General features: G+C 51.5%; 1 protein-coding gene across 6 annotated transcripts in view; it reads left to right on the forward strand.

The window, feature by feature from the left end:
* The window catches only part of ELF4 (E74 like ETS transcription factor 4), a 45,984-nt gene that overhangs the window by 19,464 nt on the left and 5,992 nt on the right, over nt 1-20,528 (forward strand). For 2 of the 6 annotated variants that reach the window (XM_003918262.5, XM_003918263.4), the window contains exons 2-7: nt 10,181-10,464; nt 16,819-16,987; nt 17,427-17,519; nt 19,142-19,333; nt 20,138-20,221; nt 20,325-20,517. In XM_003918262.5, coding sequence (XP_003918311.1) covers nt 10,390-10,464; nt 16,819-16,987; nt 17,427-17,519; nt 19,142-19,333; nt 20,138-20,221; nt 20,325-20,517 — 806 coding nt within the window. In that variant the 5' untranslated portion in view covers nt 10,181-10,389. The other 4 variants (XM_009198235.4, XM_009198237.4, XM_021932672.1 and 1 more) reach the window with 4 other exon arrangements.

The raw sequence follows: 20,528 nt of genomic DNA on the forward strand, positions 1-20,528 counted from the left end.
ATGCAGTTGATCACTGCCTGTCTAAGTCCTAGGGCTAGACAGGCCCTTAGATCACCTCCCTCATTGTGCAGATGAGGTAACCGAGGCACACAAAGCAGAAGTGACCTGCTAGAGGTCACATCATGGGCAGAACTCACGTCTCCTAACCCCAGCCCAGGACCTTCTTTCTGATGAGAATCTGCTGAGTTGTATTTGGCATCCCACACCTCCCTGCAGGCACCTCCATCCCCAAGTGCTCTGTGACATTCTTCTCAGAAATGAACATGATTGGGTAAGTGTGGTGGCTCAGGCCTGTAATCCCAGCACTTTGGGAGGCGGGGGTGTGAGGATGGCTTGAGGCCAGGACTTGGAGACCAGCCTGGGCAATATAGCAAGAACCCATCTCTGAAAAAGAAATAAATACAAATTTGAAAAAATATATATTTTTTGAGACACAGTTTCACTCTTGTTGCCCAGGCTGGAGTGCAGTGGCACGATGTTGGCTCACTGCAACCTCTGCCTCCCAGGTTCAAGCGATTCTCCTGCCTCAGCCTCCCGAGTAGCTGGGATTACAGGCGCCCACCACCACGCCCAGATAATTTTTTTGTATTTTTAGTAGAGATGGAGTTTCATCATGTTGGCCAGGCTAGTCTTAAACTCCTGACCTCAAGTGATCCACCTGCCTCGGCCTCCCTAAGTACAGGGATTATAGGAGTGAGCCACTGTGCCCGGCCTAAAATAAATTTTAAAAAACAAATGAACTTGGTGAATTTATTCACACTGAAGCCTTTAGTCCAGCACTCAGCAAACCTTTCCTACAAAGAATTGCTTGAGCCCAGGAATTTGAGACCACCCTGGGCAACATGGCAAAACCCTGTCTCAACAAAAAATACAAAAAGTTAGCCGGGCACGGTGGTATGCTCATGTAGTTCCAGCTACCTGGGAGGCTGAGGTAGGAGGATTACTTGAGCCTGGAAGGCAGAGGTTACAGTGAGCCATGATTGTGCCACTGCACTCCAACCTGGGTGACAGAGCAAAACCCAGTCACAAAAAATACATATATGAAAAAACACTATATGTCATGAAATATTTTTCTTTTGATTTTTCCCAATCATTAAAAAATGTAAAAACCATTCTTAGCTCATGGGCCATCTAAAAATGGACCGCAGGGCTGGGTTTGGCACATGAGCCATAGTTTATAACCCCCTGCTTTGGTCTAAGAAGTCAAGCTAAGGTGTCATGAGGAAGAGGAGAGAATGTGCCAGGTGGGGAGGAAGCAAGGAAGGCTTTGAAAAGAAGGTGACATTTGCCTCAGATCTTGAAGGACTTGTGGACATTGGGCTTGCAGAAGTTGAGAAGGGGCCTGTCAGGCCTGGGGGACAGTATGATCACAGGCACGGAGGTGGAGGTAGGGAAGGCACTGTGGAGGTTCAGCATGCTCTGCATGTGTGTGGCTGCTGCTGCTGCTGCTTCTTCCTTTTTTTTTTTTTTTTTTGAGACAGAGTTTTGCTCTGTCGCCCAGGCTGGAGTACAGTGGCGCGATTTTGGCTCACTGCAACCTCCATCTCACGAGTTCAAGCGATTCTCCTGCTTCAGCCTCCTGAATAGCTGGGACTACAGGAGCCCACCACCATGCCTGGCCCTAATTTTTGTGTTTTTAGTAGAGACAGGGTTTCACCATGTTGACCAGGCTGGTCTTGAACTCCTGACCTCAGGTGATCTGCCTGCGTCGGCCTCCCAAAGTGCTGGGATTACAGGCATGAGTCACTGCGCCCAGACAATTTTTTTTTTTTTTGTATTTTTTAGTAGAGACAGAGTTTCACCATGTTCGCCAGGATGATCTTGAACTCCTGACCTCAAGTGACCTGGCCACCTCGGCCTCCCAGAGTGCCGGGATAATAGGCATGAGCCACCACGCCCAGCCGTGGTTTCATTGTTATTGGCCAGCCCTGAATCTTTGGCTGCTGTGTGTTCTTGCCAGAGGAAAGGGTTGGCTTTTCTGAGGATGCCAGGAGACAATGAGCAGGGAAGGAGGCGAGGAATAAGAATCACTTGGGAGTCACAATGCAACTAGCTGTGTCACCTTGAGCAAGTCACTTCCTCTCCTGTGGTATCTGAAGTTGGATAATAAGAGGGATGGAAGCAATGATCTTTCAGGTCTCTTATAACTTGTAACTTCGATGTCCTGGGACTCCTCTGACTCAAGGAGAGGAATTATTTTTTTTTAAATTTTTTTTTTTGGGGAGACGAGGTCTCACTCTTGTTGCCCAGGCTGAAGTGCAGTGGCGCGATCTCAGCTCACCACGGCACCCACCTCCCAGGCTCAAGCAATCCTCCCACCTCAGCCTCCTGAGTAGCTGGGACTACAGGCATGTGCCACCACGCCTGGCTAATTTTTTTTTTTTTTTTTTAGTAGAGACAGGGTTTTGCCATGTTGCCCAGGCTGGTCTCGAACTCCTGAGCTCAAGCAATCCACCCGCCTCGGCCTCCCAAAGTGCTGGGATTACAGGTGTGTGCCACCGTGCCCGGCCTTCTGTCTTAAGGAGAGGTTTTAGCAGTGCGGGTGAGAGAGAAGGAGGAACCCCAGGAGCTCTCGATGACTTCCGGAGCCGAGGCTGCCCTCCCTGTCTGGCCAGGCCCTGGTAGGCTGTCTTCCCACCTCATCCTTTCGGGCACCCCTCCCTTCTGTGAAAGGGATGCTGGAGTACTGCTCTTGTGCCTGAAGTACTGTCCTTTGCTTTTGCTGGCCTGGGGATTGGCCAGTGGCAGAAGGGCGCATTTGGGAGGAGCAGCCGGTGCCAAGCAGGCAGCAACCACACCATGGCCCCTGCTGCCCAGGAAAGTTCCAGATCTGAGCAAGGAGGCTTCGCGTTAGTTTCTAGGACACGCACTGGCCTGGCAGGGACCTTGATAAAGAACACTGTCCCTTCAATAAAAGTTATCTGACTTAATATCCTGTTGGTACCAAGTCATAGATTATCCCAGCTTCTAAAAAAACCACTAATGAATTTAATTAGTCTCTAGTCAGTGTTTGTTTTCTTGAGATGGAGTCTCGCTCTGTCACCCAGGCTGGAGTGCAGTGGCGCAATCTCAGCTTACTGCAACCTCCCCCTCCCAGGTTCAAGCGATTCTTTTGCCTCAGTCTCCCGAGTAGCTGGGATTACAGGTGCCCACCACCACGCCCCGGCTACTTTTTGTATTTATAGTAGAGATGGGGTTTTGCCATGTTGGCCAGGCTGGTCTCAAACTCTTGACCTCAGGTGATCCACCCTCCTTGGCCTCCCAAAGTGCTGGGGTTGCAGGCATGAGCCACCGCATCTGGCAATATCTTTTAACATTCTTACAGCGAGAACACGCTGCACATCTTGGGGTCTCTACAGCTACTGTATCTCCCCATAGTCTATCAAGTTCTTTCCTTTGGGGTGGCTCTGGGATTCACCTCCTGACTTCCAGCTACCCTACCTGGTCTCCTTCCATCTCCTCCACTCGCAGACTCATTCTTGTTTTATTTATTCATTTATTTTTGAGATGGAGTGTTCACTCCGTTGCCCAGGCTGGAGTGCAGTGGCGCAATCTCAGCTCACTGCAACCTCTGCCTCCTGAATTCAAGTGATTCTCCTGCCTCAGGCCCACTCTTATACCCAGACCAAACTGCCCTTCCTAAAGGGCTGCTTGTTATACCCCTCCCTTGCTCAAGAATCTACAGTAACTCACAGTCAGTTTCCATATTAAGCTCACATTCCACAGTTCCATGGATCCACTTATCCAGCTTCCCAAGCAATGTTCCTCTCTCCCTCTAGTCAAACTGGTTTCCTCTCTCTACCATGCATTTTATAGTTGTTGCTTTTGTCCCCTCAGCCTTCATTTCATCCCGCCACCTCCATTTCCCTTTCTTCCTCTCTGTCTAGGTAAAGATATGCTTTACCACAGCCCCAAAGTAACAAATCAGACCAGGGAATTGGAAAACACGCTGGCCAGGCATGGTGGCTCACGCCTGTAATCCCAGCACTTCGGGAGGGCGAGGTGGGTGGATCACTTGAGGTCAGGATTTCGAGACCAGCCTGGCCAACATGGTGAAACCCCATCTCTATTAAAAATTTAAAAATTAGCTGGTCGTGGTTGTACGCACCTATAATCCCAGCTACTCAGGAGGCTGAGGCACACCCTGGAGGCGGAGGTTGCAGTGAGCCGAGATCGCGCCACTGCACTCCAGCCCTGGTGACAGAGTGAGTGAGACTTCGTCTCAACAAAGAAAAAAAGAAAAACACGTTTGGGGCATAGCAGAGAGCTTTTGCCTACATTAGCTCATTAGCCTTTTGCAACAACCCTTTGAGCTAAGTAGAGATCCCTGTTTTACAAAAGACGAAAGTGACCTGCCTCAACCCCAAGGCAGAGCTGGGACTTCTAGCTGGAAAGCTGATGATCTTAGGGTCTGCAGGGGCTTCTGGGGGCTCTCCTAGGCTGGAGCTGGCAGACTATTATACTGGGGTTTAGTGGCTGCCACACACTTGGGTTTCTCCCTTTTCCTGCAGTGGGTTCTCCCGTCATTGGCTTAGTGCCACTACCCTGTGCCTCGTCCCTGAAGCACTAGAGATGGTGATGTGGTGGCCGCAGGCACTTCCAGGGGGTGCTCTTTTGGCCTTCTCAGGGCAGCTGGGGAAATAGGTTGTCTTTGTCACTAACCCTCCCCCTCCTCTTCCTCCCCTATGGGGCTTCTGTAGTGTAGTGCTCTTTCTTGCCACATAACCACAACCCAAAGAGCTGGGGCGGGGTGAGGACAGGAGACCCATAGCGCTGCACCAGCCGCAACAGCCTGCTCCTCCCTCCCTGCCGGGCCCCCAGCCCAGGCGAGGAGTCAGCCCCTTCCCACCCAACAGCTGGAACCCTCCAGCCCCACCCTGTGTATTCTGGAGCCAGTGGGGTCCACCGTCTGGAGCTTAATGGGGCCCACAGCCCCTGTTGCTCTCTGGGAGGTCACCTGAAACTCATCATCTGGATGAACGCTTTTTAATTTTCAAAGTGCTTTTCCACTGCCATCTTTATTCACCTGAGACTCCCTGGTGAGCGCCTGCTAAGCCTGGATTACTCACAACCCTCACCCGCTCGAAGGATGACAGAAACCACAGCCCAGAAAGATGGCCGACTTTTCCATGGTCACACATCTTGCTAGGATGCAGCCGGAACGCTTCCCTCCTCCTCCTCCCGGACCCTAGGCAGTCTACACTGTGGGTGGGCTGTGGGTCCCCTGGAGAAAGAGGAGAAAGCATCTCTTTGCCTGGGACCTGCCATGTAATCACTCCTCCTCTGGGACAGACCAAGGCCTGGAAAGAAGGTAGGGGAAGAGGAGAGCTGAGAAGGGTGTGAGAGCGGGGCCTGTAACTGGGGAAGAGTCCTGGGCCCACCTCGCCGTCAGAGTTGGGACAAGCCCTATGCTGGAATCAGGTGGTGACAGAGGAGCAAGGAAGGAAACTGGGTTTCTTGTAAATAAGCGCAGAGAAACCCCAACCAACAGAGCTTGCAAAACCTTTCTTTTTTCCCTCCCTCTTCCTGGTTTCATCTCAAATGGAGTGGGTGGTAGAAAGAAAGGAATAGGAGAAAGAGCTGACAAAATAGCAGTGACTAGGGCCCCTTCACTGGGCACTTGCTTAAGGAGGAGGGTTAGCTTGCTCATTGGAGTCCAGTCGTAACTGGACTGAGGTTGTGGGTTCGAGTCCTGTGGATGGGTGAATTCTGCTTTGCTCAGGACTACAGACTGGATATAGTCCTGACTCTGGCCTTCTGTCTCTTAAATTCACGCCACTGGTCACATGGTGCAGCAGGCAGTTCCCTGCTTGAGGACTATTCGCCGGAGGACGGGCTGTTTTTCAGTCGAGGGTACAGCTGTTCCTGGGGTAGTTTCCATTTTGCTTGTGGTTGTGGGGGAGGGGTGTTGAGGGAGTGGGAAATGGCATGAAGGAAATTGTCACTTCCTTTCCAGAGAATTCCAGAAAGGTTTCATGGAGGATGAGGTATTTCAGGAGTTAGAGCTGGCTCCGAGGGGACAAGGAACCGGAGAAGGAGAATTGTGCTTTGTGGCCCAGCTGACCATCTGGCCTCCATGTTTCCTGGCATGTGTGAAAATGCCACGGGTGTTACCGGCAATTCTGTGAGAGCCATTGGCTCAGCTGAACGGGTGTAGATTTAAACTCACTCCACGGAGACTGTGGACGTGGCTTTCACATTAGGGCTATTTCCTGTAGGGGAGGCCCAGATGAGTGGTTGCTGGACACTGCCTGGTATGTTTCAGTGACAGCCCCAAGAAGGGTCTGTGCGTCTGAAGGGGGCTGAGTTGTGACACAGGAGCAGCCCAAACCACTTCTATTTTGCTTCGGTTTTGAAATGCAGTCAGAGCCACAGAGGTGTCTATTTGTGGGCCGGGAGGTCGGCGCCTTCGCCTGCACACTCCCTCCTGCGGTCCATACACTCAGAGAGCACCCAGGGGCACAGACTCTCGCACAGGCTTTGCTTTTGGCCCAAGTAAGACAGGCGCTGGGAGCCAGAGACCCTGTAGGGCCTCAAAGGGGGCGAAGGGAGTGGAGCTCTTGCCACCCTGCCAGTGGACTGTGACTGGAGCAAGCTGTGAGCTGTGCAAGGATGGGGCAAGGTAGGGGAATTCACCACCAGTTACTAAGGGTTCCCAGGCACCTCAATTCCCCGAGCCAAGTGTCCGTGTGTGCCCCCTGAATCCTCCACTCACTGGGGAGGCAGCATCCAGGACTCTAGGCTACAGAAGCTGCATCCCAGCCAAAGGGCCCACTGGAGGGGAGCCCCTGGTGGGGGCCTCCCTGACCTGCAGGGCGCACCTCCTATGGTGGTGGCATCTTTGGTTTCAGGTTCCTGGGAGAACGAGGTTATTTTGAAGGACTGAAGGGGGGTTCACTCCTCTGCTGGGGAGAGTGAGTGAACATGCAAATGAGCTGCTCTCCACCTCTCACTTTCAAATCCTCAAACATCTCAAGGGGGAGGGGGAAACTTTCTGGACTGGAAGGTTAGGGCGGGATGGTTTCTCAGCCTCGGCCAAAAGAGTAGGACAGCTACTTCCTCCCCCTCCAGCCCTTCAAGACCTTAGCTTCAGACTCGGGGCAGATGATCACGAGGATGAGCCTTGGGTGCCAGGTACAGCCTCACAATACCTCACAAACTCGAGCCCTCAAAGCCTGCATCCACCAAGTCCTGGATTTTGCTACTTCAACATGTGGACACAGAAAAGAATGCCCTGGGAATCATCTCTCTTTGATTTCAAGCCTCTCTGCATTGGTGACCAAGGATCCCATTCAATGCAGTGCAGGGCCCTGGCTGCCTCCCTCCCCCACCAGCTCCCTAGCACATGGACTTTGGGGGATCTCACCCCCGTGACCCATGGGCCACATAGCTGGGACTGGCATTCTCTTCCTGAGAACCCCACCCCCATCTTCAGCACAGCCACTTCCAGCCAGCATTAGCTCGGGTTTGTCATTCTCACGAAGGCAGCTGAGGCTGGCCCAGAGGAGGAACTGACAACTGAGCTTGCGGCTTTGCCGGCCAGACCAGGGCAGCCCTTTGACACACAGAGGCTCTCGTGCACACGTCTCCATGCTTGGGACACATGCACACACCCTGCACACGCATATACCTACAGTGCGCTTGCACAGCCACAGCCAACACAAATAGCGCACCCGGGTAAATGACAATGCAAAAACATACAGAGGTCACCCCAGAAGGTATGCGCATTTTTCTCATTCTCACGTAAGGCAGAGTACGTGACACCTACCCGCATCCACTGTGTACAGATAAATGTTGCCCAGAAAACACACCTCACAGTTGCTGACTGACCCATACCACAAATCTATCCATCCATCCACCCATCCACCCGTTCATCCCTTCATTCATTCATGCATTCATTCCACAAACACAAATTGAGTGTGTTACATGCCACACATGATGCAAGGTGCTAAGGTTTCATCAATGTACAACTCAGTTGTTCCTGCCCTCAAGGAAGCCTCTGTCTTATGGGGGAGGTAAGGAAGGTGCATAAAAGTAGCCCAGGCAGACAGCACCAGCAATGAACTCGCAAACATGAAATCCTGATCTGGAAAGAAGAGATGAGCAAGCCCAAAGGGAAGGGCTATAGCGGGTGACCTTGGGGGAGGGGACACACACAGGAGTTTCATGTTTAGACAAAGTGGGATTAGGTGAAAGTGATCACCTTTAATTTGATTAGTATGAGAATGTTTCCTGGGGGCAGACAGAAGGCCTGTGGGAGGGCGGGAGCTGCTGTGGAATGCAAGCCTTGGGGCGCTTAGGTTAGTGGCGGGAGGTGGGGGGACAGACCTTCCAAGCATAAATGGCCTTGGGAGGCTTCACAGACCAGTGGAGAATGGGTTGCAGACAGGGTCTGGTGGGGGTAGGGTGGTGGTGGGAGGAGTGAACCCAGGGCAAGGGCTGCAGGTTCCCAGGCGCCTCCTCCCAGTACTCAGCCTCTCACTCGTCCAAAGGGTAATTCAGACCTGACAGGTTGAGTTGAGCGACTTCTCCCGACTTTTTGCTGGGGTGGGTGGAAAGGTGTGGGGGTGAGGGTGGGGGTGGGGTGAGGGCACGGCCAGCCCTGTGGGCTAACGGAAAGGAAGTAGGAGAGGCCTGGGTGTCTCCTGTGGGGGAGAGCGGTCATCAGGGAGGTCACCGTGGTCCCCCTCCCTTTCCTCCCCTTTGCCCCTCTCTGAAGTTCCTCATTTCTTTCCGGGCCAGGAGAAGGTTTGGCCACCCCGGCACTGCCAAGGGAGTGTCAAGGAGGTGGAGTGCAGTGTGTGGCTCCCGCTATGGTGCATGGCCCTAATTCTTCAGGCGCTCATGGTGAGGCCAGGCTGTTCGTGGACCCACCCACATGCACATCCACACACTCAGAACCGAGCCCAGGGGACGAAAGACGTGGCGCCTGGAAGTGGAGAAGCTCCAGTGATGGGGTGGAGGAGTAGAGCTGGCTGGCGAGGAGGGAGGTGGGAGGGCTGGGGCTGTGGGAGGCAGGCCTGGGTGTGACCACCCACAACACGCACATGAGGCGCCTGGGCACTGACAGCCCTGAGGAGTGGCGACAGGGGAAACAAATGCAGGCCCGGGCGCCATGTGACACCGTGAGCGCTGAGGGCACGTGGGGCAAGAGGAGGTGTGTTTGGGCTGCGGCAGACACAGAAGATTTCCTGGAAAAGGGGCCCGAGCCAGCCCCAGAGGATGGGGAAGGTTCCGCCTGCCCCTCCTCCAGCCGGGGCTCTCCTCGCCAGTTCCCAGGGTGACAGTTCAGTCTTGAAACTGAAAGCAAAGCTGAACCAAGAACACAAACCCACACACAGCACAGAGGCCACGCTCTCTGGCGGGTGGCAGCGGTGGTGGTGAGGGTGGGGAGTGCCGACGAAAACAGGGTGCGTGGCCCGCCTGTCCCCCGGTCTCCAGGCTCTCTGGAAGTTTGGCTCCATCTGAGAGTCCCATCCCTGAGAGCAGAGGCAGGCCACTGCTGGTCCTCACACAGCACAACCCCCACAGTGAGGCAGGCATGGGTGTGACCACCCCCACTTCTTCCTCCATAGACGTGGCCCCTCAAAGCTAACTGACCCCCACTCCCAAGGTAAAATTAGGCTGACTTCACCTGGAGTCAGGCAGAGTCAGAAGAGCACTCTGTATACCCACAGACCCCCACTCAGCCCCTCACACGATTCTTCCCCCAAGCCAAGGGAGTTACAGGGATTCTCCATGCTGCCGCCTTGTCCATGAGGCCAGGCCGGGCACCCTGACTCCCCCTATGGCCATGCCCTGGGGATTAGTCTTCAGGGTGGAGAGAGTGCAAAGTTCCTCCATCTGTCAGTTTCTCCAGGGGAAGGCGGGGAGGCAGGGAGGGAGGCTGTGTGTCTTTGGGACTAGCGTGAGATGCCTATGCTGGTGACCCAGACAGGCACCAACACTCAGCCACTTCCCACTGGAGGCCATTCAGTTGACTTCCTCTCTCTCCTTCTTTCTTTCCCTGACCTCTTTCTTCTCTGTCGCTTTTCTTCTCTCCTCATCCTCCCCTTTCCACCACTTCTCTATTGGCAGTCTGCCTTAGCATGGCAGGGTCCCTCTGGTTCATAGGCAGTTCCGGCAACGGAGCTCAAGGAAGGTGACTTACTCACTGTCCCCATCTCTCCCTTCTCTCTAGGTCGCTCCTGTGGTTGGTCCAGCCCAGAATGCAGCCTTGAGCCTGGCTTAGGCCACCACCTATTCCAGCTCTCTCCACCCCCTATTTTACCGCAGCTCGGGGGGTAGGCTCTAGGCTCCAAAGTACCTGGGTAGTGTCTCTTCATCAAGAAAGCCCTACAGTTCTGGAGGGCTCTGATAATCCCATTGTCAGCTCTCTGAAAAGACAGCATGGCTATTACCCTACAGCCCAGTGACCTGATCTTTGAGTTCGCAAGCAACGGGATGGATGATGATATCCACCAGGTATGGCCCCAGAGAACAGAGCACAGTCAGCCCATGTGGACAATCAGATAGACACAGACAGCCAGGCAGACAGCCAGGGAGCCAGCCGGCTGCACAGCTAACCAATCAGCAAATATCCATCAAGCACCTACTATGCTCAGGGCACTGGGCCTGCGTGCCAGCCAGTCACTCATGAGGCTGGTCCGGAGTCACCGGGCAGTCATTTAGGGAGCTGGCTGCCCACATGCAATCATCGAGCCAGCCAAACAGCTGCTAAGTACATCAGCTGGGCTGTTGGTTAGTCAGCAACATGGACCGAACGCATAAGGGGTACACTGACCATCGAATGCATTTTTCGGCCACTTCTCTTCTCCCAAAGTGTCACAGTGAGAAAGCTGTGGAGACAGCCACATAGCAAGAATGAGCGCTGCCAGCTGAACTGTGGATGGGTGTCCAGGCCCTGACATTTTCAGAGTCATCTTTTTGGCCCCAGCCTGAGGATCCAGGGCAAGCTGGAAATGAGGTCTTTTGGTGGGAGGAAGTTGGAAAATAGGACAGATTCTGGCACTCACTCAGGTCCTCACTGCTCCATACCTTCCCTGCACTGGCACATTTTCTGTGCATTTAGATGTATGAATGGTGTCCTGGCAGACTCATCACTGCCCTCCATTCTCCTCCTTCCACAAAATGGAGAGAGAAGAGGCATCCAGGCACAGTAGAAGGAATGGAAGATTAGGAGTCAGGAGCCCTGGGTTCTGATCCCAGTTTGGCCACAATGTCACCTGAGCAAGTCCTTTCCTTTACCCTATTTTATTTATTTTATTTTATTTTATTTTATTTTTTTTTTTTTTTGAGACGAAGTCTCTCTGTTGCCCAGGCTGGAGTCCAGTGGCATGTTGTCGGCTCACTGCAACCTCTGCCTCCCAGGTTCAAGCCATTCTCCTCAGCCTCCCGAGTAGCTGGGATTATAGGCACCTGCCACCACCCCCGGCTAATTTTCGTGTATTTTTAGTAGAGACGGGATTTCACCATGTTGGCCAGACTGGTCTCCAACTCCTGGCCTCAAGTGATCTGCCCAGCTTGGCATCCAAAACTGCTAGGATTACAGGCGTGAGCCACCGCGCCTGGACCCCTACCCTATCTGACTGCTGTTTCCCCATCTTCACCGAGAGGCGATCCAGCTGGATTATCTCCAAAGGGCATTCCAGTCTAACTCAGATGCTCTCTATTCTAAATCTTGTGAGGATGGAAAACTGTCCAATCTCTAGCGGCCTACCAAAGCCTGCCCCCTAGTGGCCTTTGAGCACATTGGACATTCTGTCTACCTCCTTACCTAAAGCAGCTCTATTTTATTGAACATACGTGGTGTGCCTAGCCTTGTGGAGGGCATCAGACAAGGAGAAAGGAAGAAAAATCTACCATACATGAGTTCTCAATGCTACTTGTCATTTTTCATTTGTTTCTAGTCCACTCAGCAGTTGTTTCTTTTCTTCATGGAGGCTGTTTTTCACAGAAGCAGTTCTTACCTTCCAACCTATTCCTCCACCCTCAGTGGACAGCGTCTCCTCCAATCCACAGAGAAGTTCAAAGCCCAGGATGCCCTCAATTTCCCTCTCTTCTCTCTTTTTATCTGTAATATCTGTTCTTGTTTCCTTCCCACTGGCCCAGGAGAAAGAAATGTTACTTTTCCTTGCAAGGGTAACTCCCAACCTCTGTACTTAATCTGTTCTCTCCTGCATCCTTCAAGACCTCAAACCATCCATCACATCCTGTCTCTCGTATCTTTTACTTTTTATTTTTATTTTTTGAGATGGAGTTTCACTCTTGTCACCCAGGTTCCAGTACAGTAGCACGATGTCGGCTCACTGCCATTTCTGCCTCCTGGGTTCAAGCGATTCTTGTGCCTCCGCCTCTGGAGTAGCTGAGATTACAGGCGAGCATCACCACGCCCAGCTAATTTTTGTATTTTCAGTAGACACGGGGTTTCACCATGTTGGGCAGACTGGTCTCGAACTCCTGACCGCAGGTGATCCGCCTGTCTTGGACTCCCAAAGTGCTGGGATCACAGACGTGAGCCACCGCACCCGGCCTCCCGTATCTTTTAGATCTCTCAGATTTCTTTCCTCAACTTTGAACATCTTCAGATGTCCCTAACCCTAAAAGAAAAACTTCTCTCCCTTCTGCCCCCACCTTCAAAATAGCACCTTTTTACACCTTTTTAGTTCCTTTCTTCCCCCCAGGGTAGTCTCCACACTCTGTTTTTACTTTCTTACCTCCCTTTCACTCTCTTTCTTTCTTTCTTTCTTTCTTTCTTTCTTTCTTTCTTTCTTTCTTTCTTTCTTCCTTTCTTCCTTTCTTCCTTTCTTTCTTTCTTTCTTTCTTTCTTTCTTTCTTTCTTTTTTTTTTTTTTTCTTTTTTTTGACAGGGTCTCACTCTGTTGCCCAGGATGGAGTGCAGTGGCTCATTGCAGCCTCAACCTCCCCAGGCTAAGGTGATCCTCCCACCTCAGCCTCCCAAGTAGCTGGGACAACAGGCGCATGCCACCGCACCTGGCTAATTTTGTGTATATGTGTGTGTGTATATATCTCTCTCTACAGAGAGAGAGAGAGAGAGTTTTGCTCTCATTGCTCAGGCTGGAGTACAATGGCGAGATCTCGGCTCACTGCAATCTCCATCTCCTGGGTTTAAGCGATTCTCCTGCCTCAGCCTCCCAAGTAGCTGGGATTACAGGCGCACACCACCATGCCTGGCTAATTTTGTATTTTTATTAGAGATGGGGTTTCACCATGTTGGTCAGGCTGGTCTCAAACTCCTGACCTCAAGTGATCCATCTGCCTTGGCCTCCCAAAGTGCTGGGATTACAGGTGTGAGCCACCATGCCCGGCCTAATTTTTGTATTTTTTGTAGAGATGGGGTCTCGCCATGTTGCCCAAGTTTATCTCAAACTCCTGAGCTCAAGCAATCCTTCTGCTTCAGGCTTCCCAAAGTGCTGGGATTACAACAGGTGTGAGCCGGCCAGGCGTGGTGGCTCACGCCTGTAATCCCAGCACTTCGGGAGGCCAAGGCAGGTGGATCACCTGAGTTCGGCAGTTCGAGACCAGCCTGACCAACATGGAGAGCACCTATCTCTACTAAAAATACAAAATTAGCCGGGCATGATGGCGCATGTCTGTAATCCCAGCTACTCAGGAGGCTGAGGCAGGAGAATCGCTTGAACCCGGTAAGTGGAGGTTGCAGTGAGCTGAGATTGAGCCATTGCACTCCACCCTGGGCAACAAGAGGCAAAACTCTGTCTCAAAAAAAAAAAAAAAAAGACAGAAAAAGAAAAAGAAAAAAAAGGAAAAGAAAAAGAAAAACAACAGGTGTGAGCTTCCACACCCAGCCCCTTTCACGCCTCTTAGGAAACTACTTTTATTTTGAAATGTATGATAAATACAAAAAGGTGCATAAATCATATTTAGATATAGACATGTATTAAATGAATACCCAGGCCCTCACCACCCAAATTAAGAAATAAAACATTACCAGTCTCCTACAAGCCCCTGATACCTAACACTTAATGAGAGCTTAGTCTACGCCAGAACCTGCTCTGAGTGCTTTATGTGTATTGATCTGTTTAAACAATCCTAGGGGGTCAATCATGTGATCACTCTCATTTTATAAATGGGGAAACTGATACACAGAAAGGTTTGGTAACTTGCCCAAGGTCATAATGCTAGTGAGCAGCAGAGTTTGGTCTCAAGCCCAGGCACTCTGGCTCTAGATCAGCACAATCCAACAGAATTCTCTGGAATGAGGCCAGGCGCGGTGGCTCACGCCTGTAATCCCAGCACTTTGGGAGGCTGACGCAGGCGGATCACGAGGTCAGGAGTTTGAGACCATCCTGGGCAACATGGTGAAACCCCATCTCTACTAAAAATACAAAAATTAGCCAGGCGTGGTGGCGGGTGCCTGTAATCCCAGCTACTCAGGAGGCTGAGACAGGAGAATCGCTTGAGCCTGGGAGGTGGAGGTTGTGGTGAGCTGAGATCGTGCCATTGTACTCCAGCCTGGGTGAGAAGACCAAAACTCCATCTCAAAAAAAAAAAAAAAAAAAAAAGAAAAGAAAAGAAATTCTCTGGAATGCTGGAAATGTTCTGTTTGTGCTGTCCATTATGGGGCCACTAGTCACATGTGGCTATATAGCACTTGAAATGTGGCTAGTGCAATTGAAGAAATGAATTCTTAAGCTCTCCAAAGTTTTTATTTACCTCTAAATTTAAATAGCCGCCCGTGGCTAGTGGATATCATCATGCACAGTGCAGCTCTAGACGCTAGGACCTTAATCACTATACCCAACTGCTTACCTCGGTCTGTCCTCACTGAGATCCACTGCGACTTGGCCTGGGACCCCAGCACTGCCCTCACACTGATCTAGCCAGGGTGACTGCCCACAGCCAAATCCAAAGGTCTTTTATCCATTTTTATTTCTCTGAATCCCTCAGGAACACTACACAGAGAGGACCATTCTCATTCTTTTTGCATGAAAAAAAAAAAAAAAAGAATTATCATCCACAAACAGTTCTTGAGACTAAACAACAACAACAAAAAGAATTATCAACATTCCCATGAAAGAAAATTTGGAAGATACAAAAAAAGTTGAAAGGGGGAAAAAATCATTCAAAACTCCATAATGAAAATAAAACCATGGCCGGGTGTGGTGGCTTATGTCTGTAATCTCAGCATTTTGGGAGACCAAGGCGGATGGGTTACCTGAGGTCAGGAGTTTGAGACCAGTCTGGCCTACATGGTGAAACCCTGTCTCCACTAAAATACAAAAATTAGCCAGGTATGGTGGCAGGCGCCTGTAATCCCAGCTACTTGGGAAGCTGAGGCAATAGAATTGCTTGAACCTGGGAGGTGGAGGTTGCAGTGAGCCAAGATCGTGCCACTGCACTCCAGCCTGGGTGACAGAGCCAGACTCTCGTCTCAAAAAAAAAAAGAAAAGAAAAGAAAAGAGAACTATGATTAACATCCTGGTACATTTGCTTCTATATAGAGGTTTTTTTCTTTTTTTAAATAGAGATAGGGTCTTGCTATGTTGCCCAGGCTCGTGTATGAACTCCTAGGCTCAAGCGATGCACCCGCCTCAGCCTCCTAAAGTGCTGACATTGCAGGCATGAGCCACCACATGCAGCCTCTATATGGAGTTTTTTTTAAAAAAAAACACATGCAGTCATACTGCTTTTTAATTTCGCTTTGTTTAATTTCAGAACACTTATGTTCTCTAGGGGTTGAATTCTCATCTCAATTTTCTTATCTACTCCAAGGGACTGAGCGACCACCAGCTCCCTTTTGAACTCTTAGACACTCATTTTTGACTCCCTGATAGGCATCTCTATTTCAGTTGTCCCAAAGGTACCTCAAGCTCACCACATCCAGACATTGTAGCCCTTATCTTGGTCCACAGCCCGCTCTTCCTCCTCTTGGGCCCTCCCTTGGCATGAGCAGTATCTCCATGTCCCTGTTGAATAAAGCTGGAAATTGAACCCCTCTCCCCCATCCAGGCAGTGACTGAGTCCTGACATTTCTACTTCTATAATGCCTCTGTTCTGTCTTCATTCCCACTGTCATTGCCACAGATGGAGCCCGAAGATGTCTGAGCCCTTAACTCTGGCTGTGAACTAGGTCCCCAACCCTGACTCTAGGCTGAATCCCTCTGTCCCCCGACTATAGGTTGAGCCCCTTGCCCTTGCCATCAACTAGTCTATTCCCAATGGCCTTAGAATGAATCTAATCCTCGTAGACTAAGCCCTAACCTGGCCACGGATTAAACCACAACTACAACCAGTTAAAAATGCTTGCCTGGCCAGGCGCGGTGGCTCATGCCTGTAATCCCAGCACTTTGGGAGGCCGAGGCGGGCGGATCACGAGGTCAGGAGATGGAGACCATCCTGGCTAACACGGTGAAACCCCGTCTCTACTAAAAATACAAAAAATTAGCCGGGTGTGGTGGTGCGCGCCTGTAGTCCCAGCTCCTCGGGAGGCTGAGGCAGGAGAATGGTGTGAACCCAGAAGGCGGAGCTTGCAGTGAGCCGAGATCGCGCCACTGCACTCCAGCCTGGGCGACAGCGTGAGACTCCGTCTCATAAAAAAAAAAAAAAAAAAAAAAAAACTTAAAGTGCTGGTGGTGCAGAGCTAACCCATCTCTGTTGATCAAGAACCCACTGAAAGCATCACCTAATGAGGCTGGACCCAGAGTGATGTCATCCTATACAAAGGACAGTCCCTGACGAACCCAAAAATAAGGACTTGCACAGAGGGCCAGATTCTGGTAGGGTGGGTTTGCTGGAAGAGCTGGGTGGGTCTTGAACCACATCCCTATCTTCTCCATAGCTGGAAGACCCCTCTGTGTTCCCAGCTGTGATCGTGGAGCAGGTACCCTACCCTGATTTACTGCATCTGTACTCGGGACTGGAGTTGGACGACCACAATGGCATCATAACAGACGGGACCTTGTGCATGACGCAGGATCAGATCCTGGAAGGCAGTTTTTTGCTGACAGGTCTGTTCCCTTCCTGGGCAGAGAAGGTGTGGTAGAAAAAGGGGTTGTGTCTTTAGGGAACAGCAGCCCACAATGGCTTCTAGTAACCCCGTGCAGAATGGGCAAGGCCACCAGCCAAAAAGTTGTGCTGCTTCACAGAGGAAGGAACCATCTTAGTAGATTCATGGTCTGTGGAAATGGGGTGGGACGATGAGGAGTGAAGACCAGCTGAGGGGGTGGAGAGTCAGGTCAGGAGGGGTGCTGGGCCCTTCCTGGCTGTCCCTCAGTACCTCTGGTCAGGGTCCCCTGCTTCTCCCTCACTTAGCACTCACTTCAGGGTCAGCCTGAAGGATGCTTTACGACCATCCTTTCTTCGGGCTGGCCCTGATTATAGCTGTACCCCCTGCCTTGTGCCCTGAGGGAACTTTTCTTCTCTCCTCCCACCATGGAACCGGACCAGATGACAATGAGGCCACCTCGCACACCATGTCAACCACAGAAGTCTTGCTCAATATGGAGTCTCCCAGCGATATCCTGGATGAGAAGCAAATCTGTAAGTTTGAACCCCAGTGCCTGAACTCAAGGCAACAAAATAATTCCATTTAAAAATATGAAATCCGTGTATTGGTTTCTCAGGCATGTGTGCACACAGGTATACATGCACCACACCCACCGATATACATATGACTTTTATCTTTTTGTATTTTGCTGACGGGTTTATTTCAATTAGCACGATGTCCTCAAAGTCCATCCATGTTGTAGCATGTGTCAGAATTTCTTTCCATTTTCAGGCCAGGCACAGTGGCTCACGCCTGTAATCCCAGCACTTTGGGAGGCTGAGGCGGGTAGATCACCTGAGGTCAGGAGTTCGAGACCAGCCTGACCAACACTGTGAAACCCCCATCTCTACTAAAAATATAAAAACTTGCTGGGCATGGTGGTGCAAGCCTGTAATCCTAGCTACTCAGGAGGCTGAGGCAGGAGAATCACTTGAACCCAGGAGGCAGAGGTTACAGTGAGCTGAGATCGCACCATTGCACTCCAGCCTGGGTGACAAGAGTGAAACTCCATCTCAAAAAAAAATTTTTTTCCCATTTTCAGGCTGAATAATATTGGCCAGGGTGCCTTTCTCAGACCCCTCTGCTCTTTTGCTTAGCTCCCAGGAAGACTGAGAGATGCAGCATGTGGCTCTTTTAGAAATAAGTGATCCGGGCCGGGTGCGGTGGCTTACACCTGTAATCCCAGCACTTTGGGAGGCTGAGGTGGGCAGAATATGAAGTCAGGAGTTCGAGACCGGCCTGGCCAACATGGCAAAACCCCATCTCTACTAAAAATACAAAAATTAGCCCGGCGTGGTGGCACATGTCTGTAATCCCAGCTACTTAGGAGACTGAGGCAGGAGAACCCGGGAGGCAGAGGTTGCAGTAAGCCAAGATCGCACCATTGCACTCCAGCCTGGGCAACAAGAGCAAGACTCTATCTAAATAAATAAATAAATAAATAAATAAAATAAGTGATCCCTGCCCATCCTACCAAGATCCTAACTCCCCAGAGGGCCCCCAAAGTAGGCTCTTCTCAATGCCCCCTCAGGCAGATACACAGGAGGGTCTCCCCAAATTGCCTTCTCCCAAGGGGTGCTATGGTACAGTGAGGGAAAGCAAACCATAAAGCTGAAATATGAGATATTACTAGTCCTGACTCTCACCAGTATTCATCCAGGATCCAACAATCGGCGCCTATTTGTACTGGGCACAAACTTACTGTGTGATCTTGGGTACATGACTTCCCCTCTCTGGGTCTGTCTCAGTTTCCTCATCAGGAAAACACAGGAATGGGGCCACACGATCTCTAAGGCCCCTTTGAGTCGTAAAATGAACCAAGGACTAAATTAAGGTGGCCCTTTACCTGGGGTGCCGCCTAGATCTTCCCCATTGCCAGCAGTGGGCTATAAATGCGGCAGCGGTGATTGGGGCCAGCTCGTGCCCACAGCTCTGCAGATGTTTCCTCTCCTCGTGGTACAAGCCACATGAAGCATTTTCAGGTGTATCCTGTGTCTGGGGTTCGGGGGAAGAGCCCCCCTGCCCTCCCTTGGAACCTACCCATCTCTCCAGCTCTGGGAGACCCCGCTCCAGCCCTGCCCTGGGCCCTGCCCACCTCAGGCCTTTCTCCTTGCAGTCAATACCTCCGAAATGCTTCCAGACTCAGACCCTGCACCAGCCGTCACTCTGCCCAACTACCTGTTTCCTGCCTCTGAGCCCGATGCCCTGAACAGGGCAGGTGACACTAGTGACCAGGAGGGCCATTCTCTGGAGGAGAAGGCCTCCAGAGAGGAAAGTGCCAAGAAGACTGGGAAATCAAAGAAGAGAAGTAAGTGGGGAAGAGTGAGTGTATGTGTGTCTCCGAGGGGATGGGCGGAGCGTAGGGGGCGGTCAGGGCTTATGGATGTGTTATGAGGCCAGCTCTCTGGCGTGACACGGATGGACCAAAAGGCCTCCCTTCTGTAAAACCTGGCCTCATCCATTAGTCTGCCAGTAGCCTGACATTTCCCATGCTGCCCCTGTCTGCCCTGGATCTGCATAAACTCTTTCAGAAACATTAATGATCTTGATAGGTTGAATCCTAGGCTCGGCGTTTGGACACCAGGCTCGGACCCCTGGCCAGTCCCCGGACCTCTGGGGCCTCAGCCTATAAAAGACTAGTCATGCCGGGTGCTTATCTCCCTCTGCAGAGCTTATAAAGCCGAGGCCATATATGAGAGAGGACTTTGGGCTTTCCCAAGCCCCGGTGTTATTGATTTACTCAGGCGATGGCTGCTTGATACTGCCTTGTCAGCATGGCAACCAAACCTCAGCACCGCACTTACCTGCACAACAGTGGTGCCTTTAGGCTGCCTTTCCATATCAGAAGTTAGGCTAGGCAGATTCTGTTCTCACAAAGGTGACTTATTTGCAAGCACTCGGTTTCTCCACATTGTAGCCATGTTGCAGTGCTACCCTGGGGGCCTGAAAATGAGGGTGCAGAGGCCTGAGGGCCGTGGCTGTGGAGAGCAATCTGGGGCCTCCAGCCCCAGTGACCTGCCTCCTCCTTGTTGGCCTTGTCACAGCCAACTCGGCCAGCTCCCAGGCCCTCTCTCGGAAGCTGCTCCTCATCCTACTCACCTTTCCCTCACAGTCCGGAAGACCAAGGGCAACCGAAGTACCTCACCTGTCACTGACCCCAGCATCCCCATTAGGAAGAAATCAAAGGATGGCAAAGGTACGGACAGCTGGGACTCAGGTGAGGTGGGGAGGGAGCCCCTTCCCTGCTGCCAGGGTGCCCCAGCTGCCCAGGCTGCCCCTCATGGCCTGCCCCTCTGCAGGCAGCACCATCTATCTGTGGGAGTTCCTCCTGGCGCTTCTGCAAGACAGAAACACCTGTCCCAAGTACATCAAGTGGACCCAGCGAGAGAAAGGCATCTTCAAACTGGTGGACTCCAAAGCTGTGTCCAAGCTGTGGGGGAAGCAGAAAAACAAGCCTGACATGAACTATGAGACAATGGGGCGGGCGCTAAGGTAGGAGCTGT

Source organism: Papio anubis, chromosome X (genome assembly GCF_008728515.1).
Source record: "Papio anubis isolate 15944 chromosome X, Panubis1.0, whole genome shotgun sequence".
In the NCBI taxonomy this organism is placed as follows: domain Eukaryota; kingdom Metazoa; phylum Chordata; class Mammalia; order Primates; family Cercopithecidae; genus Papio; species Papio anubis.